Source organism: Sciurus vulgaris (genome assembly GCF_902686455.1).
Source record: "Sciurus vulgaris genome assembly, chromosome: 19".
NCBI lineage: Eukaryota > Metazoa > Chordata > Mammalia > Rodentia > Sciuridae > Sciurus > Sciurus vulgaris.
Genome location: NC_136480.1, coordinates 19,330,762 through 19,351,464, shown reverse-complemented (window position 1 = coordinate 19,351,464; position 20,703 = coordinate 19,330,762). Strand labels below are relative to the sequence as shown.

General features: G+C 39.2%; 1 protein-coding gene across 1 annotated transcript; it reads right to left on the bottom strand.

Moving 5' to 3' along the window:
* Positions 1-1,683: 1,683 nt before the first annotated feature.
* LOC306650497 (contactin-3-like) lies at positions 1,684-18,735 on the bottom strand (the record flags this gene model as incomplete). Its single annotated transcript, XM_079122500.1, has 5 exons — positions 1,684-1,784; positions 3,701-3,869; positions 4,499-4,611; positions 13,933-14,119; positions 18,667-18,735. 5 exons carry the CDS (start codon positions 18,733-18,735, stop codon positions 1,684-1,686), a joined length of 639 nt encoding a protein of 212 aa, XP_078978626.1.
* Between the last annotated feature and the right edge of the window lie 1,968 nt (positions 18,736-20,703).

The window sequence follows — 20,703 nt, the reverse complement described above, 5'->3', positions numbered from 1 at the left end:
AGGAACATATTATAGGAATTACTAGATAATAAGAAGGTACAACTCCATTACATGTAGAATAAAATACAAGTATTGGAGAAAGTTTCCCCACTTTTTGACTGGAAATAACAGTGGTCATATGAAATCTACTCGTCATTCAGATTCTTTCTAGATATATACAGTATATACAGACCTTACAGAGAAAGATATATTTTCTCCTTTGTGTATAATGAGTTTATCTTAAGTGTAATCTAAATGTAAAGTGGGTATTTTACGGGATATCAGAATTTTGCTAATTCTTAATCTTTCTTGATAGAGGAACTGTTGGTTTCAAATTCTGATATCTCTGGAAATGTGAACGAGTTCCAGCAAAATGTGAAATTGGTAGGAAAGATGTAAAAAAACTGATCTTGAATGACTAACACTCATCTGCTGATTTTCATATATTCTTTACATATTGCCAAGAAGCCATGTTTCCAATAATCCTTTGAAAACCACACATGGAAAGACAGTCATACACATCAAAGTCAGCAGCATTGCTGTAGGTTCTATTACCAATTTAATTCAGGAACTAAAAAGCCTGCTGCCTCACCGCAATAGGCAGTGGGATTTCATTAAAAAAAAAAAAAAAAAAAAGAAGAAAAAAAAATCTCCACCATCCAAAAGAGAGGGTCCTTTCATGGAATCAGAAACTGGAAATGAAGAATTGTGGATTTTGTTTAACATTTGGGTTGACATTCAGGGTGCTACTTATTTTCTCCACCGTGTTTTAATAAAGCCTGAAGTTATTCTCAGGTGTGAAGAAAGCAATTCCTGTTCTAGTTGTTTTAAATTTTGAGAAAGGATAAAATGTGTCTATTTCAGTTTTTCAGTTCATGGAGGAAATAGTATACTGGAATTCAAGTTTAGAAATGACTTTTAAATGCTCCAGGACATTCATGCCGACGTTGTGCAGAACGTGGCACTTGGGGTGACAAAGCCCTTTCACAGGTCCTTCTTTATCTTCCATCCATTAATTCATGGGGCACAGGCAGATCAGATAGTAGTTATTACCTCCACATTTTATAGATGAATAATTGAGAGGTATGGGGAGCAGTGATTTCTAACTTCTCGCAGCCATTTAGCAGTAAGTACACCGAAGCTAATCACCCTCCTCAGCTCCAGAGAAGCATTTTCCAAAAACACTCCTAATTACAATACCACCCCTTCCAACAGGGTAAGTGTTTAAATGTATTTTTCAACCTTGGGGGTTTAAATCAGCAACTTTAAAAGGATACTTATTAACTCTTCAAATAATGCGTTAATAACTGGAAAAGGGTTTTTGGAATAAATGAATAGTTTTCCAATGCCAAAGAAGAAAGAGTGCGTGGGTGTGTGTGTGTGTGTGTGTGTGTGTGTGTGTGTGTGTGTATGGAGGTTTTATCCACAGGCAGTACTTAAACTCATAGCTTAAGAACATTTGTATCAAAAGTTTGCAGTATGTAACATGTAAATTCCTTTGGTTTATCAAGTAAATATTAAGGCATTTCAGATTCCTCTAAAAGGATTTACTGTTGTTTTATTATACTCTTATTTACTTATAATGAAGTAGAAAGTTAAAAACACAGAATTGGAAAAAAAAAACATGCATAATCACTGTGCTTCTTGAGAGCACTTAGTATGGTAACCAATGAGCTTTCCAGTAAATAATAAAAAGAATAAATATCACCACAGGGCATTTACAAGGAGAAACAGTACCACAGGTATGTAACTCGACACGGGGTGGACATTGGAGATGGCGGATGTGGATCCTCTCGCATCCATATCTGTCAAAGATGATAAACAGTTTATTAAGGACTGTACCAACGGGTAGTCAGGGTGCTGGAGACTGAACGCATGGGTCCCCTGAAAATCACACACTGAGATCCTAGCTCGGGTATGGTGACATAGGAGATGCAGCCCTCGAAAAACAGACACGGAATCAGCTACACCTTAACACAGGAGTTCCCAGCCTCCAAGACGATGAGAAGCTCATGTCTGTAGTAATGAGAACTGTAGTTACACACCAGTCCAGGTGTATTCTTACAGCATTCTGAAAGGACTACGATGCAGACAACAGCAATGCCTTTCCATCAAAATCAAATCATGGCATGAGCCTCACCTGGGACCACAAGTGCTTCTTTAATCCATGAGTGGAACACATAGGTGTTACCATGGGGATCCATAAAAACACGGATGTGTTTTGGTTTTCTTAAATGGAACTAAGCTTTGTTTATCTAGTATTATTTAATGTTAATTGAAATTAAAAAAAAACAAGTTAATCATTTTGCAATTAATGATACTTGATCACAAACAATTTCAGATAATTTGCTGATTTAATTAGAGGAAACTTCATTGGATAAAGGTTTGGAAAATCTGTTTCTATTTTATGCAGATGAATTATTGTACTTAATACAGGACATCATCTTTTAAAATGCAATCGATAAAAGTTCCATTTTCAGAGACAGCCTTGTGTGGTTACTGGTCTATGCAAGCTCAGCAAATCCACAGACATCAGACAGAAGGCTGCTCTTGACTCAGCAGCTCGAAAATGCCACGGTAGAGTCTGTCCCTGCAAAGGCACAGAAAACTGCTTCTTCTAAAAGTGCCCTGTCATGCTAAACTCTACACCCTGCATAATGCAGGAAGCAAGCAGCATTTCCTACTGTAAAGCCTCAGTAAATAACAATTAGCAACTTGATTCCTGTTTGGGTCTCCCAAAGTACACATAGTTGTAGAAGTGTCTTCAGTCTGAAAAGGTGTTTTACACAATTTATTTGCAGTTCTGAGACAGGTAGCCCCCATTTCTTAGTATAGATTAGTTTTAGTTCAAGTGTGGCAGGTTATGATTTCATAGAAATAGAAAATTCCTACAAAGGTTCATCTCTCTTTTTTCTTCAGTCATTTTCTTTTTTAAGATTAAAGACAATTGCTTCAATCTTGATCGCCAGCTACTATACAGACTAGGCTGAAGTCAATAAATGGAAAGAGGGAACAAAGTTATTTATGTCACTGAGAACTGCAGAATAGGATATGAAGACAAGGTGGGCTTTATGATACTTAAATTGAGGCCAGAAAAACTCCAGGGCAGGATTTAAGAGTGAAGATACAAGTTCTTCAACCATGGTCACTGATAAAAGTGTACTTTCTATAATAAAATGGCTTTCATTAGGATTTTGAGAGGAAAGAGCAGGAAATTCCCTCTGAAACCTGAGACAGATTCTTTTAAAAGTCATCTTTTGGTGTGGCCCATATAAAAGGCTATGAATGAGCAATGCTAATTTTTCCTACTGAAAGAATTGACAAGCTCTGTCTAGAATTCGTAGGATGCGTACACTGCAAAATCAGAGGTCTTAAAAACAGTGTATGGGTTCAAGTTTGCCCTTGCAAATTGCTTAGGGAATTCTGTTCTCCTAGGCAATCCATAGGTGATTTAGGCATAGCTCCAAATAAGGAAAACGATTCAAAATTTTTGGAAATACTTTGTGATGTCTTTCCTTCCTATCCTCAAATTTCTCCGTTCTGCAGCATCTAGATGTTTTCTTCCTGCCCTCAATTGCTTATGCTCCAAAACCACCTCCCATTCCCATGAAAGGCATGCTGGGAGAAAAGGATGGGTGGAGGGAGGGGCAGTAGCCGACTGGCTCCTGGTGGCTCACGACACTGATGCAGGTCAAGGGGACACTGAATCCAACCAACTCACTGGTTATTCGTGGAATCCTGATCTGCTCACTGCTGGTGCCGTCCCCTCCATCCGTGGTGGCCTTGACTTCAATAATGTAGTCCTCTTGAAAGGGCAGCACAAGTTCAGCAGAGGTTTTGTTTGTGTTCAGCACTTGCATGCTATTTTGACTGCTAGTCCTATAGAACACCTAAAACACACCAACAAATACACTTACTCCTTATATTACCTTCTTTTACTTTCTTCATAATCTTGTCACTCTGAAATTATTTTGTTATTCTGTCCACAATAGAATACAAATTGCATTCCCAGATCCATGCATAGTTCTTGGTTTATGGATTGGCAGACAGTAGGATCATTTGGCTTTCAAAATCAAGGAGGTGGGGAAGAGCGGATTTCTCCCTTGGAGGAGCTTAGCTAGAAATAGAAAGCTGATTAACACCCTGTACAAACATCCTGTCCACAATTCCCACATGAGCAGCATTATTTCATGTAAATCTGTACTTAACAAGTCAGATACCTTGATAATATGCCCTTTTATGAAAAGCTTGTATCTATGTCAAAATTAGATTACAGAAATCGTATCACCTGGGGTTGTAGCTCAGTGGGAGAGTGCTTGCCTAGCATGTGTGAGGCACTGGGTTTGATTCTCAGCACCACATATAAATAATTAAATAATAAAGGTTCATCAACAACTAAAAAAATTTTTAAAAAAGAAAGAAGTTTTTAAAAAAATTTAAAGATTCAATTCCACCTAGCTTCCCTTGCAAAGTATAACTGAAAAAGAGAAAATAAAGTGTTGCAAATGATTCAACTTACTTTATATCCTGTTACTTCTGATTCATTCTCCATTGCCTTTACTTGCTCCCAATTAAGTAACACTTTAGTGTCTGTAGCATTCCAAACCACATTTCCTGGAGGCTGACTGGGAGCTTGCAATGCAAAAGGAGAAATTAAAACTGATTTGAGCATGGAGTACTGTTTACATGGAGCAGATAAAAGCTGACCACAAGGTAGTGCAAGGACTTTCTGGTAAAAGGCATCATGTGTACATGGAATCAGAAAAATTAACAGAGTAGAATAACTTTCTTTAAAAGGGGCATTTCAATTAAACTGTGAGAAACTGCATGTTATCATATTCAACATATACTTTCTTATTATATTTTTATGTTTTAGTTTTTAGTACCAAGAGTTGAACCCAGGGGTGCTTAACCAGTGAACCACATCCCCAACTCTTGATTTTTTATCTTGAGACAGGGCCTCACTAAGTTGCTTAGGACCTTGCTAAGTTGATGAGGCTGGCTTTGAACTTGCAATTCTCCTGCCTCAGCCTCCCAAACTGCTGGGATTATAGGAACACACCACTGCACCTGGCTCAACATGTACTTTACGGATTTAATGCACTTCAAGTCTCCGGGAAAGCAGGCTGACAATACAGAGAAGCAAGTTCCTTTACCCACCACTAGAGGGACGCTTGATGAAGAACCAGAAAAGGCAGGCATTTGGACTTGTTTTGACACAGAGGCTGAGAGAAATTGCCAAAGGAGCAGATTAAAGTCACACGAAATGAAGTGTGGATGATTTTCAAGCTGGTCTTGTAAGATGAGATGGGCAAAATGAGAGGCAATCAAAAATAAGGATTACTTAGATTTATTCTTGTGAAGTAATAGCAACACACATGAAATATTGTCACAGAGAATCCATATTTTAAAGTCTTTTCCAGAGTTCAAATCAATTTTTGAGAAAAATAAGGCAAAACACTAAAACGTTAATGAGAATTCCATTAGAGAATTAATGAAACTCTCAGAGGTTTATAAACTTGGACCCACAGCTTAGCAACCCTGGAGAGGAACCTGGTGCAGGGAGACTGGGGTGGGAGTGGTCAGGAATACTCCTAAGACAGCATCCTAGGGAGGGGACACTGGAGATGCGGTTCCCTGTCAATCACAAAACAACAAACATTACTCATTTGTCAACAGCATCACAATTGCCCACAACAGTGCTGAAATGTCTTATTCTTGTAGATTTAACCACAGAATGTGATTTGGTTAACCGAATTTGTAATGGGAATGTGATATAAACAATTACCTCTCCAGAGGAATTTCTAAACGTCACTGACTCACACCAGGATGAAATACAGCTGGACTTACAGATGGGAAAAGCTCTCATGTGTTATGTGACTAATAACACTGCACAAGACTGTACTCCTGGTGGGTTCTTTGGTCTACTGTCTTCTCTTTAACACGGTTCTCTGTGGCTTTTAAATTTTTGTCATCTGATCTAACAGATCAGTTAAGATTGTCCACATTGCAACACAGTGATAACAACAGCAGCAAAAATGCATATGGGCGATTACTTAGGATTGAAATACTAGTGAGAATGTTCTGGTAGCTCAGTCCAGATATGGACCCACACTTGTTGTAAACCTTCCCAGCGTCTGATTCCCTGAGGATGACAGCACTATAAAAGGACAGCTTGATTTGATGCAGCTCAGGTAATATCCTTCATTCAGCATGGTTTGGTCTGCTAAGATATGTGTGCTCAGAGGTTAGAGAGAGTTTGAGTAATTTGGGGTGAATACACTGACCCCAACAGCAGCCTGGTGGAAGAGATGACTGAAAATTGGAGTTTGTCTTATGTGAGTCCCAAAACAGATGACTTGAAGGAGCTCAGCCTGAAATGAATACTTTTTGAATTGAAAAAAAAAAAAAAATCTGAAAAAATGAAAGAGGAAAAATAAAGGGTTTCAAAGCTCCTTTCAAATTACATCAGTGTTTCCTGAGCACCAGGGAGGAATGTTCCATTTTTGACATTTTTGCTATTTTTGAGAAATTGACTTGATTGTTTAAAAGTGCAAACATTTACTTTAGCCTCATCCTAAACATTAATACTCACATAATAGTAAGCTGCATGAGCCAGTTTCATTTTTTGATATTATTTAAAGTAAATTAAACTGATACTTCATTTTAAACTTCACAACCATATTAATAATCATCTACCTTACTATGACTGGGAAGAATAACACCACGGGGAAGTTCTGGAGCATGAACTTTCTTCCACGTTCAAGATTCTACTGCTTTTAGTAACCAATGTATAGTGAACGTATATAGTGTGTTAGGAATTCCAGAATGTTCTTTTATATAATTCCCTTAATCCTCAACACACTGCATTGTAATAATGCCTATTTCTGAAACTCAAGAGTTAACAAAAAAAAAAAAAAAAGCTGCACACTCATCACTTATGTTCATTTACAATAATGAAAAGGTTAACACAAACCAATTTTAATTATCCATCAACACATGAATGGATAAACAAAAAGGGCTCTATATGCATAATGGGGTATTCATCGGTCTTTAAAAGGAATGAGGAGCCAGCTGTGGTGGTGCCTGCCTGTAATCCTGGTGGCTAGGGAGGTTGAGACAGGAGGATTGCAGGTTCAAAGCCAATCTTAACAACTCGGTGAGGCTGTATGCAACCTAGTGAGACCCTGTCTCAAAAAAAAAAAAAAAAATGGCTGAGAATGTTGCTCAGTGGTTAAGTGTACCTGGGTTCAATCCCCAGTGGCAAAAAACAACAAACAAAAAATGAAAATGAAGGACATCATGACATGTGCTGTAACACGGCTGCCTGGAGGACTATGCTGGGTGAGGTAAGCCAATCACACAGAAACACTGTGAAACCTGGAATAGTGAAATTCAGAGTGGCAAGGTAGACTGGCAGTTGCCAGGGGTTGGGGAGGGGCAACAGGGACTTCGACGGATGTAGAGCTTCGGCTCTGCAAGATGGAGAGGGTCCTGACCACCTAACGCAGCAGCGTCAGTGCACGCGACCCTATGTTAATGCTACTGCAGCTGTGCACTAAAAAATGGTTAAGATGGTAAATTCTGTCTTATGTAGACTTCACTACAATTAAACATTTTAAAACAATCCTAAGACAGCTAACTAGTCAGGATGTTGTGCAGGTTCAGGATGGCTCTGTTTAATCCCGCACCCTGACAGCCTTATGCTTTCTGCCTGACCCATGGGCAGTAGGTGGGGCCGTGGGTCTGTGGGCTCCTGCTTCCCTCCTGGGGGGGGGGGACACACTGCCGTGCTCCCTGGCATCTCAGGGACTTTGGGCTTCATTACCAGATGTGCTTCCACCCGTGAAATACAAGCAAACAAGAAATAGGCAGTTTCAAGGAGGGAGTTTTAAGAAAACAGGGATAGGCACTGCTGGCCTTTCTCTCTCCTTTCTGCCATGAGACCAGCATGTCCCTGAGAGTGGGGGTCCTTCATCTGGGTCCTGAAGTGAAGACAGAATGGATCAGGTCTGAATCACACTCATGATCAACATTTGGTTATGAGTAGTAAAGAAAGACTTGTATTTGTAAGCCACTGAGGTTTGGGGACTGGAGAACTGCACCTGAACCAGGTCAATGTGACCGATATGGCCGGAAGTCTAAAGAGCTTTGAAGGTGCACAGTGAATTTCAAAGGCACAGAGGAGCCAAGTATAAGTAGGAGTGGGCAAGAGAGCCTTCCCAGTGCATCTCCCAGGACTTCTAATTTGACTGTTGTATGTTCTCTTCTGTGAAGAAACACAACCTGGACTCGGCTGACTCAATTCCAAGTGATTTTGGATCTAACTTGATGTGTGGTCTGCATTTTGAATTCTTTTGGCAATTATTTGTCAACATTCATATCCTATAGATTTGTTTCTCTGTGAGTTCAATTTCTATTGTTGGTAGTATGCCAAGACAGAAAATGTGGCAAAAATGAATTTATTTTGTATAAAGGCAGTATATCCTAAGGCTTATAGAACAACACTAAGTGCAGGCTATCTGATTATGTGCTTAATTTTAAATGTTACATAACAAAAATAGTTTTATCTTGGAAAGTTTCTCTTATGCCCCTCTGGGGTGACTGTCATGCTCCTCAACATCAGCCCTACCGGTTTTACCTATTCTGCCAACTCCTGCCTGCAAACGAGTACCAATATGATATTTCTCAGACTGAATAAAGGCAGGAATAGAAGACATATCTACAATAGGAAGATGACTAATTTGTGGGGTGTTATCACAAAGAATAAGATACATACTAGAATGTGCAAGCAACTAAATACACAGCATAACCTTCAAGAGACATTTTGTATAAGAGAAATAATCCATAGAACATGAGTCTGGGAGCAAAAGACTTGTGTTTTATTTTGGCATGATAGGATGGTGAGTGTTTGTTTTCTATGATTTTCTTTTTCCCAAATTTTCTATAGTAAATACGTTTTCCTTCATATAAAACATAGAGGTTGTTCATCGGAAGAACATTGTTGTGTGGTGTTTTTAAGGGTGATGTCTCCATACTGGTGACTGTACCTGGCACTTACTTTGAAAATATGGGATTTTAAGAACATATGCTTGCTGAGATTAATTATACAAAACTCAGTATGTTTCTCAACTCTTTCCCTTGGACACCTGATGGTAATAAGATGACTTCCATGAAAGGGAATGCTGTCAGCAGCAGCTGAAAAATACACTCTGCACGGACTTCCCCTGAGATGATCATCAACATTAGTAAGCAAGCTGCCCAAACAGGTGGCACTGGGCAGAAGTCAAATAACCAAAAGCTGCTTTCTCTCCAACAAGGAGAAAGATTTGTCTCAGAATCACTGAAGGATTATAAATGGACTTACATCTTTGGATCACAGGAAATGGACTCCATGTTTTAAAACAGAAACGTCTACTTTATGACTCACCCAAAACTCAGAAAAAGATGCCCTCACTCCCCAGAATGTTCGCATGATAGAAAACAGTGCTGAAGATGCTGGTAGCAGTTTTGCTACACTGAAGAGGGAACAGACTGATTCCACCAGGGAGAGAAACTAGACCTGGAGGGAGCCTCTGCTAAGGAATACTCACTGGGCACCAGCTCTGGTTATGTGGGGGAGCTTAGGGGATAAGCAGTGACCAAACCAGGCAACGTCTCTGCCTGGAGGAGCTGAGCCTCCAGAGGCAGGTGGGGGAACAGCAATCACATGACCACCTGCAAGATGTGCTATGCAGGTGGCTCCAGAACGTAGTCGGATGAGGGGATGTCAGGAGACGCAGGGCTGCAGGTTAAGTGAGGAGTCAAGTGACACTGAAGGCACACTCCAGGGAGGGAGTGTTTCCTGGCCATCTGGAGGACGAGTCCTCTAGGCAGGGGTCGGCAAAGGTGGAGGTCCTGCAGGGAAAGTGGAACAGCAAGGTGGACTTAGGAGGGAATGAGCGGGAGCAGGAACTGGGGGACAGACCGTGGAAGACCTTCTTGGGCATTTTAAGGACCTATATCTGGAATGGAGGGAAAGTGACTGGAAGGGTCTGAGCAGCAGTGTGACACTCTGGAGATCACTCTGACCCAGGGTGGAACCATCTCAACAGTGAGGGCCAATCCATGGGAGAGAAGGGGACAGCTTGTTCCAGGGTGAATGCAGTAAGTGGCAGGTTCTGATAAATTTAGAAGTCTGAGACTGCATTCATTGTACAGTATGGGGAAAGAAACCTAAGGATGACTGAGATTTGCTGCAATAATGGGGGTTGATTTTGCTGAAAGGGGAATATTGTAGAAGATACAGGTTGAAATGGGCTGGGAGCACAATCAAGAGCTCAATTTAAGACATGTTCACTTTGAGATCTTATTAGATAATTCTTGAGGCTGCTGAGTACCTGGATCCACCCATACTGACAACCACAGTTACCACTTGAATTTTCAGTTACAGGAAGCACAATATTGGTCCTACAGATTCTTTTTTGCAGACTCTGGATGTAAAACTCTCAGGAGGTCTCCTTTTAGAAAGCAGCGCCACTGCACCATTTTGAAGCCATCTGCCACTTTTCCTCATCAGTCTCACTGAGGATGATGTTGTCAAGAGCTCACTCTGGGTTGCATGTGACAGAAACCCAACTTGGATGACTTCAAGAGGCTAATTACTGTCAACTTAAAATGCTTTAAAAAGCCCAAGTATTTAGATATCAAAAAATTAAGTGTTTAATGGAAGCTACAGTACTTTCCTTGAGAATCCTTGTTATATTTTGCATTAATCAGAACTATCACCTACACTCTGTACTGATACAAGCTTTGCATACAGAATTCTAGGATTCTGAGTACGTGACAATTGCATCTTGGAAGCAAGGTGGTAAAAGGTTGCAGTTTGTGTTCTGAATTCACAATGTGCAGCAAGAGGAAGCCCATGGGATTGATGTGAGTATTTCTGGGTTGGCCTGGGTCTTCAGGTTTCATTCATCCAGCTAGCCCTCCTGCAGATAACGAGTGCTGTGTTCGGACTGTGCCTGGGTCTGGAAGGACTCTTGCTCTCCAGGAGGAGAAAGAGAGAAGCAAGTAATCAAAACTGCCATCTTAGTTCTTTATGCCCCTGGGTACAGATAATTCTCTTCTTCATGATAATCACAAGAGCCCCAGCACAATTTTTAAATAGGATTCGGAGATAAACCATATGAAAGGTTAGGATGACCAGTAAAAACCAACGATATTATGAATAGCTTTCAAAGAGTCCGTTTTACTTCTGTTTTGGTATATTTGAACAACTGTTAACATACCATTTAAAAATTAACATATGTTAGAGTTAGGTTATGTAAATTTATGATTACACAAATGGTATGCCTTCACTCCATGTACAAACAGAGAAACAACATGTATCCCATTTGTTTACCAAAAAAAAAAAAAAAAAAACTAAGACCCAACAACATGCTAAGCAAAGACATCCACACACAGAAGGTGAAAGGATGGGAAAAAACAAACCAAAAAGACAAAACAAAACAAAACAAAAACAAAACAAACAAAAAACAAAAAAAATTAACATATGCTTCTTATGTACCATTTTAATATGCCTGGGGATTTTAATGATCTGCTTTGGATTTCTCATGCATTGTAGAAAACTTTTCCTTAATAACACATGCAGATCACCATGCAGACTATAGGCAAATTGAAGCAACAGGAGGGCATAATTTTGAAGGGATTTTACTTAGTTGTTGAAATTCCTATCAGAGGGATGCTCTACCAGCATAGGAACCCTATCTTTGATTACTTTACCCAGTTCATAAGCAGAGAGCAAAATCACAATACATACTAGCAGTAGATAGGTCGTGAATATTCTAATAATATGGTTGAGGGAGAGGGAAGCACAGTGGCTGAGTCCACTTATGGATCTGTACGGCTGTCCTGCTACTTTGTCTGCCATCTCTGCAAAGTATTTAGCCCTATGTGTTCTGGCTCCTCATCTCTAGAGTGAGGATCCTAACAGCTTCCATGCCATGGAGTAGCTGGGAGAATTAAGAATCAATACAGGAAAAGTACTTAGAATTGTGGCTGGAAATTGCTCACTAAGAGTTAGCCATTCATACTATAATTATCATCATCACTGTTATGAGCAAATTTCTACTTTATGTTAGGTATTTATATGCTGTCTCTAAATTTTAAAAGGATTTTGCTTTTTATAATTTTATCTCATTCATTGTATGTTATCATTACATTCTCACTTACAATGGGCCTCTGACTTAGTGAACTGCTTCCCAATTTGTGTTTTTCACCAATTGCATCATGACCTTAAACCATCTTTTGCATCCATATTTCCCAGTGAATAATTACATCAATTATTAAGTCTGAAGAAAGAGCTCAAGAAACGTGTCTGCTCACATGTTCACCATCGGAATTTTGAATATATAAATAACAGTGTTTTACTTGTAAGTTTTACTAATTCAGAACTGTTACTGAGGAAGACAAACATACTTAGTGGAAAGTTGTAAATATAGAACATTTTCAGTGTATGTATTTCCAAACTAACATACTTCTTTTTCTAAGAGCAGCCACATGGTATCATGTGATTGAGATTGGTCAGTGTTCCCTCATAATTAGGCAAGGAATTATCCTTGCCAAATGCCATGTTCAATTGCCACATGAGCTGTTGCTTACAAATGGCTGCTAGTGAAGGCACTAAAAGGTTTGTTGCTAAATTTTTGCTCCAAGATACTCATTTTGCTGGTAAGTTATTAGCAATGCTTTTTCCCCTTATATACAATGCAAAGATAAATGTGCAAACTTTCCTGATAAAATTAATGCTGATTAATTTATATCTAAAGTAGTAGGATTATGTTTATTTATGTTTTAAACTATCAATAACAATGCTGGTCCACTATGTTCAACTTTATGTTATTAAAGTTCTTAGACATATTAGCCAATAAATGAATGCTTTCAAATAAATTTGGAAATGATATATGGACACAGGAATGGACTAATGAAATTGGCAACTAAACATAGTCATTGCTTCACTCCTTTATGAAATCAGTTAAGCAAATATATTTACTAGAGTGAATTTTGAGAATAAATTAAGAAAATGACTTTCTGCAAGTGAAAATGTTAATGTGCTAAAATCACCTCCTCCCTTCATGTCCCATTCTCAACACCTTTAGAAGAAAAACAAGAAGGGAATGAGCGGGGATCGCTTGGCACATGGAACGCTCTCAGTCACTTTAGCTATGAAAAGGAGACACAGCAGCAACTCAAACAGGTGCACTGTGGCAGAGGAGCAATAAGACACCATGACCAGCTATGCATTCTGAGGATGTTTCAGCTGAAACTTTCGTGGGACACTCCGAAACGCGCATCAGTGCTGTGGTATAGGTTAATTCAATCACAGCTACTGATGACTGCTGGTGATGTACCTGTGAACACGCAGCTAACAAAGACTCAGCTCTGAAGGCGGTATATCTATCCCTGGTTCAGTTTTCAGAGCATCAATACCTACAGGTGCACCAAAATCTCCTGAGCATTACCTGTTAATGCGTACTGCCATCTTTGAATGATGACAGAAAGAAAACGAAAGAATGAAAAACAATACGGCTTCTGAGTCTTTGGTAAAGCTTATTTCTGTTTATCAGTAACACCCAAGATTTGGAGGAATTAAATTCTATGGAAATGAACCCAATGAAGTACATCACATTTAAAAAAAAAAAAAAAAAAAAAAACAGGAAATGCACTTAAACACCCCACAGTAAGATTTTTCAAAAGGTGCACATTCATTTTAATATGGAGCCTCCACTTAAATATTTAGGGATATCCTGAAGACTAGAATCCAGAGGGCTTGGGGTTCACAACGGTTTGGAGCCAGGTTTATATCATTCAGTGGGACTAATGACTTGACTGGTCCACAGAAAACATGAAGGATGCCATCATTTTCAATACAGACCATCTTCCTAGATATTCACAAAGTGGGAAAATACGTACGGGTTTTCTTGGTGGTTGCATTAACTGTGGCACTGAAGGGGCCGGTGCCCGCGCTGTTGTAAGCCCGGACAGCTGCATGATACACAAGGTTGCTCCTCAGGCCCCGCAGCCTGCCTGAGGTCTCATTTCCAGCCACTCTCAGCTTGCTGGATGACTCCTGCTCTTCCCCATTGGTCCAGTACCGCACCTGGTGACGAAGACACACGGTGAGAAGGCTAGACTGCACGCCACCTTCCTCACTGCGTGATTTTCATTCAAATATGGGCTGCAATTTATCTTCTTCTTTATTTGACAAATACTTCCAGAGCACCTACTATGCGCCGGGTGCTGCATTAGGCTCTGTTACACAACAGTGAACACATAAGAAAGGAACCACAGAAGGAGACGGATAACAAACACATGCACAAATGAAGCAGATAAATTCAAAAAGGGCTGAGCATGACCAGACTATGGGATCACAGTGGGAGAAAGACAGGGACATCTACACACCCAACCAAATGAGCTGCTTCCCTTTCTCAGCCCTTAATCAGCTGAGCCCAGGCTCAAATCTAGAACGCTGGCAGCCAAGCATGAACTCCATGAACATGGAGATTCCTTCCGGGAAGAAAGTGAACTGTCGGAGAAAACATCATTAGAAAGCAAGCTGGTCACTGGACTGTCCTGCAGTGGTGGCTGTGTCAGCATCTACCTATGCACGCAGAGCTGCACCAGGGAGGAAACAAAGCAGTTAAAAGGTTTGGTTTTCAATATGAATGAATGTTAAACCATTTTCCATATAATTCATTATTCTGGACCATGCAAAGTAGTCTTAGACACACTAAAGATTTACCCATATAGATGCAAAAATATGAATGTAATTTATGGACATTATTTTGGAAAGAGAGGAAGAAAGCAGGGAATAAGAGAAAAATACATTCTTAAGTATGTTCAATTCACAGTACTTTCTTAAGTACTTCCAATTCACACTCTACTTTCCTCAGTACTTCCAATTCACACTATGAAGTACTTTCTTCAATACTTCTGATTCATGCTATAACATTTTGTAGGCCTGGTTTGAATATTTGGGTTGTCTATAAAGTAAAAACAAAACCAAAATCATGCAAATAAGACCTGGTATTACCATGTGATGATCTACAGCAGGGGCCACATAGTTAATATGGCAGCAGACTGGATTCTTACTAAGCATAAGCATATTTCTTATTTATATAAAGAAAGATGCTGTCTTTATTAAAATTTATGGCCTTCTTGTTCTGGCCTTCACTTTTTCTGTTGATGGCAAAATATAAAAGTAGGAAATAATTTTTATAATTTATACAACTAAATAGCAGTTTGAGCTCAATGAAACTGGTAGTAATTGATCCTGAGTACTGAGAATCTTGGAAATGCTTGCTGAGCATGCGTGAGGCCCTGGGACCAATCCTTAGCACCATATTGAAATACATACATATATATATATATATATATATATATATATATATAAAGGCATTGTGTTCTTCTATGATGACAAAAAAAAAAAGAAAGAAAAGAAAGCAGAGTTCTAATTTTCATGTAAAATGCCCTTAATTTAGGGTTGACTCAAAAATGGCACTGTGTTGATCAAACAAAATGTGCTTATGGGCCACCGATGATTATGAATGTCAGTCCTCTGTACAAAAGACACTAGAACTTATTGTTTCTTTAAAAATGAGCAACTGCAAAATTCTCTCTTAAAACATCACAATGTAAATGTTCAGTTCTTAAATGATAAGAATAAGCATTTAAGAATATTAAGATAAGAATATTGTACTAGATCAAAATTCTTCATATGTATGTGCATGTGGAAGGATAAGATCCCTTAAATTCACATAAAATGGTGCTCTCATATATGCATTTATGTGAATTTCTCTGAGGAGTTATTAATTTTAATAAGAACCTCAAAAGGAGGATGTGAGCCCAAACAAATAGGACTGAAGTAAATACACGGTTTCTTTTCTAAAACTATGGCCAAACAGCCTGTTAATGGATACTAAAAGCTTTTATATATGGGAGACTCACCAATACTAAACACTTTGTGTATGTTAGGAATAGATGAGTCCAAAATGATAGGAAGCTTTCCCTGACAGCATTGTGTAGTTATTAACTAAGAATGATACACCATCAATAATTACAAAAAATGTACCAGGCAGAAAACTTGCAGCCTGAGATGCAGCATCCTAAATATGAACCGTATGACAGCAGAGGCAGGGAGGGGTCAGGTGATAAAACCAGGCTCATCCCACGCTCTCCTCCCTTGTAAGGTTCCAATGCATGGGTCATTCCTTTTCTCAAACTGCTTCAACACAAGTTGGTTAAGAAAATGTTCTTAGGAGACTGATTTCAAGAAGAAATAAAAATAATTTATAATTGGTAATGCAGAATCTCTTTTTATAAATCCATTTATAGAAAGTACTTGAAAGTTCTTGATAGCGGCATGTTTTAAAGTACTTTAGCCAATCTGCACGCATCCCAAGGAGAGCTTATTTTTAGATCTTAGATGCCGAGAGGTATTAGAAACATTTAGACACAGAGAAAAACTGTGACAAAGTTGAACATGATACTAGTTAGTGAAGATTGATACATAATCTTCTTTAACAGCTTTACTTAAAGAGCTAAATAATAATATTCATGTAACTAAAACACAAGGAAACAGAGCAGTGCCACTAATATTGCCAATTTTCTTAAAGTATTCTATTACGTTCCAAGAAATTTTGTTCAAAAAATGCTTCTATAAGGCTAGATCATATTTTTAATAAGGTGGAATAGTTAAGAAAGAAATAAGAAAGACAAATACCCCACTTTCCTCTCAGCTGTGTTCTGGGTTTAAATAATAAAAAGTACTCCAACTCAGAGAAGAGAATATTTCTATGCTAATTAGAATTTTATGGGCACAACCACAACACAGGGATGGAGAAGCAAAGATGTCTATGTTGGAGGAACAAACTTTGGAAATGTAATTGTGCAATAAAGAGTGGATATAAAGTTGACAGAATATGAAGGTGGCATCTACAAAGGGTGAGCAGAGAGACAAATATTACCAAGCACATGAGAAACCCTGCTAACAAGAAAGCCAGCAGACCCGACCATGGGAGACCAGCTAAACACACTGTAAGTAATGGATTGTAAAATGATTATACCTAAAATGTCCAAGTCTATTAGAAAAGAGACTGAATCTATTATGCAACAATAGGAGAAAAGAAAAAAGATCAGCCTGATTTGAAAAATAGCAAGTAAAACTTTTAGACCTGAAAAATACAATGATTAAAAAAAATAATGAAACCAGTAATAAGAATTAAGCTGTAGACTAATGGCAGAAGGGTGAATTAATGAGCCCAGAACACAGCCTGGACAAAGAAATAAAAATTACCAAAGCAAAGCTGAGGCACTGAGGACAGAATTCAAAGTTCCAAACAGAGTTCCCAAAGGAGAGAGGAAGGAAAACATAACCCTCAGAGGGGAAAGTGGCCGAGATCTTTGCAGAACTGAAGATACAGGCATGTTCATGTTGCAAACTCTGAACTTAGTGTGGGAACAATAAAAGGCAAAGGAGAGGCTGGTTAAGCCTGCACTGGGGTCCTCAACCATTTCTCATCCCCGCATCAGAGAGACCTGCCTGCCTCTCAGAGCATTTCTAAGTCGCTGAGCCGGGGTTTGTAGGTGGACCAGGCCTGGGAGGGAAGGACCTCATTTCCTGACACAGTGGACAGCAGTGGTGCAGAGCATGAGGGGCAGGGGCCTCCATGTCCTGGTCATCACCAGGGCTCTACTACTGACCGTGGAGCATGCACACACAGAGGTCCCCCTTATCCACGGTTTTCCTTCATGGCTCAGCTACCCTCGTTCAAGATGGGCAAGATGGGTGTCAACAGACACAAAGAAACATGGAGAAACTACATTCATAAAACTTTTATCATAATATATTGTTATAATTCTTCTATTTTATTATTAATTATTATCATTAATCTCTTATTGTGCCAAATTTACAAGTGGAACTTTGCTGTTTGTGGTTTCAGGCAACCACTGGGGGTCTTGGACCACACCTCCTACAGGTGATTGGTGCCTGTTGGACTCAACCCTCAGTATTGTGGAATTGCTAAATGACTAAATGACTTAAGTCTTAACGAACAGTTTAAAAATGCTTCCCTCCTTCTGACCACCGCAATCCACCAAGCTCGGTATTCAAGTTCTCATATTCTTTTCATCTATAAAACACTGGTAATTCAATTTTCTGATGAGATAATACAGTTTTTTCTTCAGAATAATAAAACCATTTCACAAGTCATATATTTTTATCTGGGCAAATAAACAGAAACAAACTTGAAGAATGTCAGGACTAAAAATGTAATCTCTCTTTTGGTGAGTAATTTGGTTATTCCCCAAACTAATGTTCCTGCTGCGAGTACTCCTTAATATCACTGCATTAGATCTTTCATTTAATTTAAACATAAAATGAAGTGTATCTATAAAAATAATGTATTTAAAAATGGAAACTTTTTCAGGCATGAAGATGTTAAGTTGGAAACACTTTTTAATAGACCAAAATAATTTTATGCATAGTAACAGATTTTCAGAGAGATGACTACTTTAACTTAGCTATTAGATTGGGCACATTTAAATCAACAGAAGCCAGAAAAAATGCATTTGAAGGTCTTTTAGGGAGGTAAGTCCAGTTCTGTCTTCTACTCTTCTTCTATCTGCTTTCAGCCCTGGGAGAGGTACCTTGCCCTCTGGCTTCTCTTTGGATTTAGCCAAAAGGTCAGGAGAGGCTGAGATTTTACTCTCCAGCATCCTTAGTGCTGTACCAGGGTTTAGTAGGGACCATCTAACAAACACCACAACAGCACATGGGCAGTGAGGGTCATCCCCAGAATCCCACCCCAGAGTGAAGCCTGCTGCTTAGTGGACCCTCTCCTCTCTGCCTGTCTCCATGGTAATAGAAACCACTCCCCTCTGCCTCACCAACCCTTCTGCAACTCCCAAAGTCTGCCTTTTATTCACGTGAACACACTGTGCTTCCTTATACTGATGCAAGTTTGTCTCAACTGTGTATACCCAATTTTCCTGTATACATTCAAGTCAGGCCAGAGTGAATGGATTCACTGCCAGACATCAGGGAATGAGACTCAAGGCACACGGCTTTTCTTCAAGTGGGATTTCCAATATCCTCAAAAGAAAAAAAAAAAAAAAAAAAAGGTACTCAAATATTTAACATCGTTTTCTATTCTGATTAAAATATTAGGTGCTGTGCACATTCCATACAGCTGTTTGGAACAGGAGGCAGGAGGAAGCATCTAGAAAGTTTCGGTTTGGCATTCTGCTATAATACATTTCTTAAGTGCCTCTGCCAAACCTAAAATATAATGCTATGCAGTCTCCCCCAAATACACAAATCTATTATTTTGCAAATGTTGACTGGTTTCAGTTGCTTATCAAATCTGTTCTCCCAAGGTTTATTATTTCCTAATGTCTAACTTTTGTTGACAGGTAGTCACTGCATATTTGGGGTGCAGCGTCATACTTGAGTGCCTGCATGTACTCACGGATCAAATCAGAGCGATTATCTTCCCATCTTGTTATCGTTTCTTTTTGTTTGGGGCCCTGGAGTCTTCTGAGTTCTTCACAGAAATAGGAAACAGATTATTGTGAACTAGAGCTTATTTTTTCAAAGCACAAGAGGACTTTAAAGACATGGTATTTTCCAGGCAGGAACTTTGGTGCTGTCTCCTTCTGGTGCCCACTCTCCATGAACTTAATGGCTCTAGCTTCTCTTTTTCAGGTCTGCCTCTCCTGTTCCTATCCAAAAGGGCACCAGGAAAGATCTGAGCCTGAGTTTAAAGGCACAGCAGATGAAAAATTGGAGTCTAGGGAAATGAGCTCAACCACTGCTTGGTCAAATCAGAAAGAAAATTAGTCTAGATGCTAATGATGATGTGAGCTCAGCATGTCGCCAGGCACACGATCAACTCATGCCAAGATGAGAAAGGCAGGAGATATTAACGATTTTAAAGCCAAACTGGGAGAATGCAACCCACAAAGTTAGCCACAGGACTGATAAAAATACTCTGCTAAGTCATTTATTTTTCTAGGTTTTGAAATAATTGCTGAAACTAACAAAAGACATGTTTTTAACTTGGTAGAATGACATAAATTATTTGAGATTTTTCCAATTAGTACATCTTTTTCTAGGCCTGTTCTCTTTCTCTTCATGGATACCAAGCACTTGGGGAAGAAATTTTCAATCATTGTATTTCCTTTCAATACAGTATTCATGCTACTTTCGGATATTTTATCGGCTGCTCTTTACACAAACAGACAAGATGCAATGCATCTTAACCCATAATAGATACCAAGAAGAGTTCCATTTTCTTCTCATCTTTTGCCTCTGTCCCTAATGGGACAGGCACAGAGCCATGGGGGTATGTACTGCCACTGGGGAAGGTAGAAAGTATCCCTACACCCCTTTGTTGGTTTTCAATCTTCTTTTTCTTTCAGTGAAATCTCACCCCGAAGCCCAATATCTAAACAGAAGAAAGTGGAAGCTGCATGTCTCTCGGGGCCGTTTTAACAATGGCTGCTTTATCTCTTGCGATTCTCAAATGATGCTCTGAGTTATGGATGACTGTTACTCTATTTTAAGTGAGCCTTGGAGAGCTCTAGTAACTTGCTTAAGGACATGCAGCGGTGAGACAGCAAGGCCCAAACTGCATTTATTCCACCAACACACAGTTTGTGCACGCCACCCATATGCCAGCTATT